General features: G+C 40.4%; 1 protein-coding gene across 1 annotated transcript in view; it reads right to left on the bottom strand.

Annotated features, from left to right (window-relative positions):
• The window catches only part of pdlim4 (PDZ and LIM domain 4), a 57,150-nt gene extending 47,412 nt beyond the window's left edge, over positions 1-9,738 (bottom strand). Inside the window, exon 1 of the mRNA XM_069672071.1 lies at positions 9,534-9,738. Within this exon, the coding sequence (XP_069528172.1) occupies positions 9,534-9,635 (102 nt within the window). The 5' untranslated portion in view covers positions 9,636-9,738. The remainder of the gene's footprint in view (positions 1-9,533) is intronic.
• Between the last annotated feature and the right edge of the window lie 2,351 nt (positions 9,739-12,089).

The raw sequence follows: 12,089 nt of genomic DNA, 5'->3' as shown, positions 1-12,089 counted from the left end.
GGTGCAGATGAAACGGGTGTGGTGCTGTGAGATTTGGAACCGGAGAAAAATGCAGAGACTTCTGCAACCAATAATTCCACAACAACTATGCACTGTATGAGTCTCACCGTAAGAGATATGATCCATGTCTGTGTATTATATAGGCAAGATGCACATGCTTGAGTATTTTCAGTACACACTTTGACACGAAAATAAAACCAACAGAGCAGCGAAAAAGTTAATCGGTCTCTCTCCTTATGTCAGAGGGTGTTTGCGTGCATGGGGAGGGATCTCTGAATAATAGCTGAATAGTTCCCAGTGAATATAACAGTATTTTTGCTCGAAATGCCCATCCCTGCATGAAATGTTTGGAAAAAAATCCAGACTAATGACTCATATGGCTGCACATAACTTCAACAGACAAATTCACAAAGACGTCACCAAAAACTAAAATGATTTACTCCTTACTTGGCATAAATCTGAACCACTTAGGAGCTCAGATTCCAGCACTTTTGGAGCTAAAAGGATAAAATAACTACCTGTATCCATAAAAACACAGGGAACAGATGATTTAGGATGATTTTAACGTTAATGACCGACTTGTATGTCAAGTGTCGGTGATTAATCCTTGTCCTGTCAGCCATGTTTTAAAGTTGATACCTCCCTCTGAGCCTCTTGTAATGCCTGTTGGCTGGACTGCTGCATATTAAGGTGTATTATGTTTGGATTAGTGAAATCTTGTGTTGAAATAGCGCTTTCTTCAGTTACAGATATAACAATTTTTATCCAAGATAAATTAAGGTATGATTGTCTTAAAAAAATCTGGAGATAATACACTGAATCCAGTAAGAGAAGGAGAGGGGGCGGGGGTCTGCTTGTGCAAGAGGAGCTGCCCCGGCTAACTCGGAGGAGCAGCTAAAGAGCAAAGGCACACAAGTTCACGCTCCATGAAGCACTAATAGCTGAGTCGTGTGGTTCAAATGTGGAATTCCTAATTTACAGCCTCTGACCGCCCCGATGTTCCTGACTCAGTTCCGGTAAACTGAGAACGCGTGTGTGTGTGGAAGTGTGTGTGTGAGTCTTAGGAGAAAGTACACAACTCTCTTTATTATTGTAGCAGATTGGAAGAAATAAGGAAGCAATTTGAGATGTGGTTTAATGAAGATAAAGTATCAATAAAGTTGTTTTTCTAGGTGAGAAATGTAACTGATTCTTGTTTGTCAGTGCAATCACTAACTAGAAGTTAAAGATAACCTTTTCCATCCATCACAACCAATGGTGAGAAAGCATTTAATATGTTTGTGAGCGTGTGTGCGTCCTATGTCAGTGCTTGGCCTGTGTTATAGAGTACCCAAGTTCAACAGACGCAAAGTGAGTGAGTTACACCACCTCAGGGTCGGGCCGTGAATAGTAGTGCATGAATCATCACACACACAAACGCAGTGGTATGCAGAGTGCCACAATGGCATGACTGAGGTCGTAACTAGAGGACAAATATTCCCGTCTGTAAGGAAATGTAAGGACGGTGTAGAGTTACGTGGTTCAGACGTAATTACAATCTGCTATATATAAATAGCAGATGTAGTGTGATGTAATGACTTAAATGTATGGAGCTTTAAATGGATGTAATTTTCTAATTAGCTTTTAACATTAAGGCCTGAAGTAGCAGCTTTGAAAACCAGGCCAACTTTTTTTTCCCCCCATTCTTAACGTATATTTTGGTCTTTTTACTCGCATGAAACAACCGGTAGTCGTTACAAAAGTTAAGTGATCCACTTCTGCTGTCTTAAAGGAGCAATTCGCCCCTGGAAAAAGCCACTGCCAGTCAAAGCAGGTGTTCTCTGTAGTGGATAGAAACAATAATATCTGAAATTGACGCCATAGCTGCGGAGACAAACGCCCATATACATTCCTAAAACACCCAGCGTGCATTGTGCCCCTCCCTCTGAAAGGAACGGCCCAGCGAGACACGCTGGAGTGAAATACTACCGTTTTCCAGTCAAGGACATTGATAGCTGCAGGCAATGGCTCAGAGCGGTACAGAATCCGAAGTAGGACAAGAATATACCGGTGGATCGTCTAAAAAATCTTCAGGTCTGCAGTCTACATTTCAAACCTGATTATTTTAAACAAGATATGACGTCGGAGGCGGGCGTCCTAGATTGCTGAAGTGCTTAGCAAGCTCCCTGGCCTCGACCAGACGACGCATTTTATGTAGTCTGGCAGAGGTATTCCAGAGCCCATTGGAGAAGCGGATATCATCCTCCAAAGGCACAGAGCTAAATTGCATACCATAATAGCATTAGCTCCCTATGATAGCATGATAGGACTGAGGTTGAATATCGGCGAACTGGCCCTTTAATCTGTTGGCCAAAATACAAACAGTAATCCCAAAATGAGTGTTGACAGCATCCTAAAAAACAAACAGGGTGTGTGACTGCATCTAATGAAGAGTTGTCATGGCTGAGTCAGAGGATGCAAACAAAGTTGTTGTGAATGATGAAACGTGGCTTTGGAAGAGAAGAGAGAGACAATAAATTCAACCAAATGATGCAACGTTTCTAGAAATAGAAACTTCAGATCATACGGTAAGAATTTAATCGCAATTTCACTCCTACTTTTACTTCCAGCAGACATCCATGGAAGGGATGGATGTCAAAGGCTTCACTTTGACATGCAACAATGTTTGATGTTGAACAACATGTTTTCTACATCAGGATTAGGTCACGCACTGTCAGACGTGACCATGATGGATTTGATTGCGATGATGCAGAAACTTCACCGCTTGTTGGGAAATCTAAACAGTCGCATCGTTTCCATACGGGGCCGCTCCACAAACAGTGACATAGTTAATTGCTAACAGATAGCTCGGTTAACAAATGACAACCTCATGTCACACAGAGTCATCGTGTGGCACGCTGACTGGCCTGATGAATGAGAGTGCTGCAGTGTGGTTTCACAGCGGGCACTTGTGTGTGTTTTTCTGTGTGTGTGTGAGAGGGAACCAGAGGACAGTATAAAAAGGGCGATTCTGTGTGAACATTTGTGTACTTTGTGTGATAAAGCTGCATCAACACTTTCACTGGAGTGACATCAGCCTCAGGGGCGAAGTTTTCTGTCATGTCATCATTGTTTGTCTGCTGGTCATGTCTTTCTGTTTTCTTAGACAAAGATCAAAGGCTTAAAATAAAGAGAGCTAACTTAGTTTCTAACAAAGTATTTCAGCATTATTATCTAATACTGCACTACTAATATACACTGAGATATGTTACAATACAATAATATACAATACTAACAATACGATACAATATGATACAATACAATACTAACAATACGATACGATACTAATGATACTAACGATACGATACAATACAATCTGATACAATACAATACTAGCGATACAATACTAACGATACTCACAATACTAACGATACGATACAATACAATACTAACAATACGAACGCTAATCAAAATACTAAGGATACGATACAATACTAATGAGACAATATGATATGTAAATATATATGTTACGATAAAATACTGTTCTACTGTCCCTAAAATTTGCCTTGGATCTGAACGCTGCACACATGTAGCTTCCTCCACAGTAAAAATAATAAATAAAAAACACTGAAAAACAAACAAATTGTAAACGAATTAGAATGTACAAATTATAACCTAAAACTAAAACAATTGCCTGTTACCCATAGTGCATATCTTCCACCTTTTATACACAATGATAACAGACCGATGCAGAACAGCCTCTGTCTTCCATATTTGTGTAAGGGCACTTTGTTTGTATGGTAATTTTTAGCTGTAGAATAAGACACCAAGAAACAATGCCATACGATTTTATACGATATGGTTCAATACACTACATTATGTGTTATATAAGATACAACAAACAGGCAAGTTTGAAGGTCAAAGGAAATATAGATATCCAAGTTAAAACAAGTTGTTTTAATTTAATTTTATCAGACATTTTGTTTTAAGAACTTTTCTTTGGTTATTTTCTTCTTCTAATGACTACATTACAACGTGTAGTTGAGCTAACTGCTATTTAAGTATAGCCATTAGATTCAGCCTAAACAACTGTCAACAGTCACCCAGACCTGCTGATCAACATCAACACCTGCTTATTTGGTTATTTCAAAGCATTACACAAGATGAATAGATCACCTACAATTATTTCATCATGCCTTCACTTCCACAGTGATGCTTTCTGCAGGACAAGGAGAGCACTGACTGAGTCACACGTCTCAGCGTCAACACGGAGAATAATTCCTGGCAGCGTTTCAGCCGCCTTTGTTTGCTTGCTGGACCTCTGATAGGAACCATGGTTATGACCTGTGTGACGGAAATCCATAACACAGGCCGGGGTGTGAGGTTCTGACTGCTGTGTGATTACCACACTGAAACAAAGACACTGAACCTGCCAAGGCCTGTGCTGCGGCTGATGATTTAATATGTGGAGTTTAATGAGGGCACGAGGAAACAGGGGGGTCACGTGGGCGTAACTGCAGAGTGTAATGCATTTGTGTACGTCAGTTACATTACTCATCAATGTTAGGCATCAAAAGGTGTGTGGTAATTCTTTTAAATCTGATTTGTAATTAGATTAGTAATAATTCTTCAACTTTCCCCTAAGAGTTTCCTGTAAGTCTTTCTCGCCCTATCATGCTTAAATTTCTCGTGAAGAATCATATTTTAGATACTTGGCAGCAAATATATTGAAAGAAAATATGTGTTTGTGGCAATGCAAGTTTATTAAGACCATGTTGAAGCTTACAAGGAAAGCACAGAAGTCAAAAGAACTACAGGTTGCCTTAGGAAGTGTAATAAATGTACAAGAATGTATAAGATTTGTTTTCCTCTAAATTCATCTGTAAAACTGTGATTTCTTTCTTACTTTTTGATGTAAAAAGACCAGAGATCTACTCGTCTTCACGCCTGTGCTCACACATTTTCAAGTAATCATCAATCACAGAGAGTCACTTTCAAACATCAGATAACCAGATGAGCAGGAAAAGCTCACCAACAACTCCAAGGACCCGCATTGTTCCTCCTGCCCTTGTGTTTCAGCCACTCAGCAGCTTCACTGACAACAGGAAATTCTTGGAGAGCACCATCTGTTATCTTGCGCTCAGCTTGTTGTCGAGATGCAGCTCGAGCAGCATCTGTAATTCTAAGCGCAGCCAAAGAGCAGCCTGTAAAGATGCTATTATGACCAGCAGTGCCGGAGGAACACCCCATGTTGCTTCAGGTCACATGTCCCGCCTCTGGTATGTGGCGAGGACGGACGTAAACTGAGAGATTAAAGGGTGCAAAGGTCACTAGGGATCAATGAATGTATAACTGCTGATGCAACCTTATATTTGCTCACAGCTTACACAGATAAAACAATACGATTTGATATGGGTACAGTCTTTTTTCTTAACTATTGTTGAGAATTGTTACCTTTGTCTAACTTGTTTAAAATGTAGTATGTCGATTTACGTGTCTGTACAATAAGAGTTAAGAAAAACCGGAGTCAAATGCTTGTATGTGCCCACATACTTGGCCAATATAACTGAAAAGGTTGATAAGTTGGAGGTTAGATGGTTCAATATTTGAAAACGCAGACTAAAGTTACAAAGCGGTATAAAGTTACAACACTTTGATAATGTATCAGTCCGACTAAGGTTAAACTTTGACCCCATTCAAACACAAGAAGCCATAAAGAAATGATAGTGTCAGCTGATAACACGCTGTATAAACTAAGAACTACTGAAGGTGTTAAAACAGTAGATTTGAATCTTTATGCAGAATTCACCTGAAAGTCTGCAGGGTAAATTATGTTTTTTAGTTTGATAAAATGGAAAATTGTGGATTAGCCACTAAAGAGATAATTGATGAACTTTTAAAGTCATTCTTCCTATCTAATTTCTAAATTGAAAGAATCTAAATTGAAAGAATTTGCTTCTTTACTTCGTCTCATCTGATAATGAACTCAATATATTTCATTAAAGACCCCCTCCAGTGAAAATCAAGTTTTGTAAACATCTCCATGTGGTGTTCTTCATGTGCTACAAGACATATCGGGGACAACATCAGCAGTCACCTCCATGGCTGGGCCTGCCTGCTTTTAAACTGCAGTGTACCAAGGACAGGCTGAACAACAAGTTTTCAGACTGGCAGGTTTGGACGTCTCAAACCCAAGGAGCCAATCCCGTTAATGGACGTGGTGACGCTATGCATATCACTATGTGTAACCTATGGCAACCACTTCGGCGATGCGTGAGCCAGCTGTAACAGTCATCGGATTTTTTGTAAACTCATAATTGACTAACGTGTGGATTTTAAAGTAAATAAGGGAGGTCAAATATGCTTTTTTTTTTTAATCTACAAGGTAATTTGTTTATTGATAATTTACAACATGTTCGAATTTGTGAAGTTGTTGTCCCTCTCTCTTTTATGTCATTAAAAACTTTAATTTTTAAGGAACTGGGAAGCATGTTTTGTGCTTTTTGTTGAACTTCAAAAAAGTAAATCAACTAATGAACAGACAAAAAATACAAGTTAAAGAATGCCACCTCTAAATGAAGTTACAACACTTGTGTGAACGCTGCACACACAATTTCCCATCAAGCACCAACGAGACAGACCGCAGTATAAAGGTGTCGGAGGGGAAGCTGGACAGCGAGGTGTGCACCGCTCAGGTCATTACGTACCCAACGCTCAGTCGTGAATTCCTGTCCAGAAGACGTCTGTTTGCCAATTGGCAGGTCTGACAAGCGTCCTGCGTCACCTTCAGCCTGGACACTGATTCACATAATGACTTGAACCACAGCTGTCATATTCAACGCATCCTCTCTAAATGCTTCTGCTGTTACATCACAGATTTTACGATGTTTCTGTTTCTTGGCCACCTTTTCACTCTCAGGCACACAAAGCCGTTTAACAACCTTCCACTGCACACTCACACAATGAGGGCAAATGTTTCCAGAGTCAAGTTGACACGGCATTAACTGGCTGCAGCTCTAATAGGCTGGCAGGGGACTAATGGGCTTAACCCGGGACATTATCACCTTAAGCAAAAAACCAGCTGGTGCCATCAGAACTGGTTTTCTGGTATTTACAACTTTCACTGTCTCCAAGTGCAGGTGTTTCATGGCATCCACTTTAAGCAAGGAAGAGGGATGGGGGACCTGTCAATCATGAGAACTCAGCCAGCAGACAGCGTCGAATGATTCAGATGAGGTTTAAATACTAAAATGCCCCCTTAAGAGGCATTCTGGATGCGGGAGGACATAAAGAATCTGTCTCTCACATGTTTTCTCTACCTCCATGTATTTCTCTCCGTGTCGCCATTCAACACATTGTAATTGCCGCCTTGGGTACGCACTGCTCTGCAAGAATGTAGCAAGCGTCTGATGAATAGCAAGTTTAGGAAATACTCCAGTATGTCAGCAGCTATGATTCACAGCGTGCTACAAGCTCAAAATGCAACCGGTTCCCATGAGGTGACGCAAAAAGATTTCTTTCCCACCATCTCTACTTTTTATCACTTATCCTTCAATTAAATTTTGATTTATTTACTCTGGCAAACCAGCATATTAGACACACCAGGATAAAACAATTATAAAATGCAGCCTATAAAACACTTTTTGTGCTGTCAGCGGATGTTTCAGAACATGTGATGTCAATTGGACATCGGACTGCTCTGCAATGGCAAAGACAGCAAAAAATAAAGGTCTTCAGGAAGTAGGGTAATGACGGGTCTCGCTGCCAAAAAACTGTGTGCTTTAATGCCTCTGACATTACATATTTTGCTAAATATGCAGCTGCTTCCTTCTGTAACTTGCAAGACAAGATTTTGGCATTAGCCGAAACTCCCATATTTACTCATGCAAGCTGTTTTTTTATTGCCACCTTTGCTTTGCTATGTACTGTAACTGTCTATTAAATGTAACCTGTAATTAATTCAGCTGATGCCATCATAACTGCGTTACGCAATGTTCAGAATGCAAAAGAGACTTCCCAGTGCATGCCATGGGTCTCCTACTGGCAGGCACTCAAGTATGCACCGATCAGATTGAACCGGAAAAAATTCAGAATTTGCTTAATAGCTTAAACTAAAACCACAACTTGCATGCTTTACAAATCATTAAAGAGTGGGGAAGGTATGCAGCAGAAAATTTGAGATGCCCCGAGGCAGAATGAGGCAACATTTTGACTTTAAATTCAGCATGAAACACAAGAGAGCTGCAACAGGATTCAGTAGACCGGTCTTGGGCATGCTCTTTGTTGGGAACATTATTCCGTGCACATGAAAGGCAGAAAGATGAAGCCAAAAGAAGACATTTAAGGAGGATTGCATTTCCTGATGTATTGTTTGGGTTTCTAAAGCTGTCTTTAAAGTTGAAATCAGAAGCCTAAAGACGTAAAACTGTCTAAACTTTCACTTTACACACTCCGCCGGTCAAATCGTGCCTTGAAATTGCATCAGAACTCTTGAGGCATTCGGTTGTAGGTTTAAAAACTGTGAGCACTTCAGGTGACCTTCAGGGGGTCGTCTGCTTCTCTCAGAGTTGTTAACCAGCCGCCGTAAATCAAAAAATTACACCTCTAGTTTAGAGTGCGAGGGCCCTGTAGTTAAAGGGCCGGTTTGGGGCTGGTGATACAGCTGAGCACAACACCTGGAATCCCTCAGCAGCACCAATGAGCTCTGATGAAAAACAAATGTCAGCACCCCCCCTCCTCTCTGCAAGCCCTGCAGCATGCAGGACCGGGCTGTGTTTACTCTGGCCGGGATGAAGTATTGGCTACTGCCAGATCCACTGCCAGCACACTGACTCCTGACCCATATTGTGGGGGTCAGGAAAGTTCATGAAGCTTTGTGAATAATATATCACCTCTTATATCAAAATAGCTTCTACCACCAGCAATATTACCAATGATTAAATAACAGTAGCTGTCATCATGAACCATTTTAGGTAGTAGGCTAGTTTAAGCTCTGGATAAGCCTATCCTACTACAACCTATGGTCAATTGCTGAAACTTGTTCAAAATACTGTATATATGTGATAATATTTGTATGAGAAAAAAATATTTAATTCAATTTCAAAATGTAGGATTTACTCTTTAACTAACTTTTACTTTGAAGGGTATTTCGGTATTGCATTTTAAATTATGACACAAATATCAACAATAGTGTGTTTTTTCTGTCTTTAATTGAGAGCTTAAAATAATTGGTCGGCCAATTGTAAAATAAATCACTTAATTGTACTGGCAACTTTAAGTGCCAGGAATTAGATGGTACCGTCCGTCAGCTTTCCAAATAAAGCTCAACTTCATACACTTATAATTGCTGTTTTCACGTGTAATAGAGCTCTTTCTTTTAAATTATCAGGCACATATACCAGCACAGTCAAATAAACTTTCCCTACATTCCTTGCGCCGGTCAGTTACTGTCATTCAGTAGCAGTTTCTCATGACTGTCCTCTTCTACTTTGCGCACGGCTCAATGAATGGATGAACAGCGGAGCAACACACAGCTAAGACAGGCTACTACCTACCCTGGAGATGGTTAACGGTGTGCTGAAATCCCGTCCTCCCACCAGTCGAAAACCCCAAGGAGAGGGTCCCTTTAGTGTCACGGTTTGGGGCATGTTTGGCATTAAGTCTGCGAGAGGGAAACGAACAGTTGACAGGCAGTAGACAGAGCCGGAAAGTGTCCGCGGATCCTCGATATATGAAAAAACACAACGTGAAGTAGCAATGAGTCCTCCGCCTAGCTGCTAGGCAACGCTGTCCCGTCTGTGAAAACTTTCCTCCCCTCTTGATTCAAGTTTAAATAAGGAAGCCGCCTGTGACGTAGAATGACGGGTTGTCCTGCCCGCCTTTACACGGTCTGTGCAGAGAGGAAGGGGGCGGGGCAGCGCCGGGGGAGACCTAGCTTACTCTGTACCGTGACAAGTCAAATATGAGGAAAAAATGTAGTAAATTCATTTTTTAGTTCCTCTTCAAGCAATTTAACTCTTGTTGTATCATCAATGAACATAGCCCTACAGGTAAGGCTTTCATCATTAGTGCTTCCTTTGTTAATTAGCTAGTAGCCTGTAGGCTAGAGCATTTACTGTTTTAATAGCCTTAAATTTCTGTACAGTAATCAAAGTTTATTCACATATATTTAAAGACAATTTAACTTTACCAGTTTAACTTCAAAATGAAAAAACAAGCAACATTTATGTTTAAAAGAAAAGCTATCAGCTACATAGGCAGCACCAGACAACATAATATCTAGCTATGTAGCTTATTCGTTTTTATATTAAAACCTGTTATTCATCAATGGTCAAACTGCTTTTACCCGTGATGAATAGGCTACAGCAGTGGTGCACTCAGGAGGGGAGCGGGGGTGCAACCAAGTTTGAAAAAATGCCCTCATGGATGCCCCTGTAGAAAAATGATAACGTGCCCTCTCAGGTGCCCTTCCAATGGATAAAATTTGATTGCATGCCCTTCTATGGAAAAATGAGCCTACATTAGAATATAAGATAGCCTCTGCACCTACTACTGCACCTGTGAGACAATGTACCCTCGTGGCATCTTGGCATGCCTGTGAGAAAAGGTCCGTGTTGTTTCACATCATAACTTTCTGCGCACTGGGGCCCCATGGCATACAGCTGGTGTCCTTTCTTTTTTCTTTATGTTTTGCCCCCGCCCCTAAAACAGCCTGAGTACACCACCGGGCTACTGTGTATTAGTCGGTATTTTAATGTACTTAACAAACCATTTATCTTAAGCTTTTCTCATGTTAATCATACCATCAACATTTCCTAATGTCTAATAACCTTTAATGGGCTACATTTATATTTCTAAGTTATAGGGAATGTCTGTGCTTTTGGTCTGAGACTTCTAACACTTTCAATGCTATTGTAAATATGCTTATTTTTAGAAGGTATGTTTACCCCCATCAGTGTTAGCATGCTAGTATTTGGCAATTAGCACTTTTTAGGAAGTACAGCTGAGGCTGATTGAAATGTCATAAATTTTACAGATATTAAAGAAAAGATTGGACAATAAAATCTTCGACCTCATGATGCTACCAGATGGAAAGTTGGACTCACTAAACTTGTTACAGTTTGTCCTGTGGAGGATATTAAATATCTGTACTAAATTTCACGGCAGTCTGTTCAACAGTTGTCGAGACATTTCTAATAGCGTGACTAAAAGAAATTAAACCATAAAGGGGCTCACTGCTGGCTTTTGGGGCTTGAAGGATAATCTGGACATGCACTTAAAACGAACACCGGTCAAATTCTCGCTGATCCAGGTCTTAAGCGAAAACCTGCAAGGCCTGAGTATCGTCTTCAGCAATAAAGATGTTGTGTTGTCATTTGAACGCCTCACTGGCAGAAGTAACCTCTCCCATTTGTCAGTGGATATCCTACTATCCTCTCTGCTGTACTTTTTGATTCCCTCATTTCCCCTGCCATTTACAAAGTGAGTCACTGAGCTCGAGTACAGTTTTTCTACTGAAGAGGGGATGATCTCATAGACATTCCTGGGATCTGTCTTTTAGACAACTGCAGGCATGTGGAGCTCTGTCTGAAGGTCTGAGTCAGTTCTAGTCAGACGGTGACCTATCCCTGTCACTGTGTGAAAACAGTGGCGCTGGTGTCAAACCCACTGCATCTAAACAACAGATGTCCTCATCAGTGCGTCATGAGGACAATGTTTTAGAAATCTTCCTCACCAGAAGAAACAGATAAAAAACATTTAAAAGGAATAGAAACACTGACTGCCAATTAAAATTCCAATCCAAGTTAGGCCTCTGAATAAGCTATTGTTTAATGCTGAAAAAAAACGTATTAAAGGCTCATACAATGTATTATTAGGCAGCAAATTACAGATTAAAAAGAAACATCAATTGTCTCGGTGGCATACTGATGGGGTTTCTTATTGTTTTTTCCTCACTGATGTCCTCTTTAAAGAGAATAATATCAAATCTCATACTAAAACTAGAATGAACCCTGCCTTCAAAATAAGAAAACTCACTAAAGTGTGTTGGATTCTTCTCAGTCCTCGTGTCTTTGAGGATATCCACAAACCCATATAATTCTAGTTGTTTC

The sequence above is a fragment of the Semicossyphus pulcher genome, unplaced genomic scaffold, assembly GCF_022749685.1.
Source record: "Semicossyphus pulcher isolate SPU_LCO1_2020_fin unplaced genomic scaffold, fSemPul1.0.p SCAF_10, whole genome shotgun sequence".
Classification (NCBI taxonomy): Eukaryota; Metazoa; Chordata; class Actinopteri; order Labriformes; family Labridae; genus Semicossyphus; species Semicossyphus pulcher.
The sequence above is the reverse complement of the archived record's forward strand: the minus strand, read 5'-3'. Positions and strand labels throughout refer to the sequence as shown.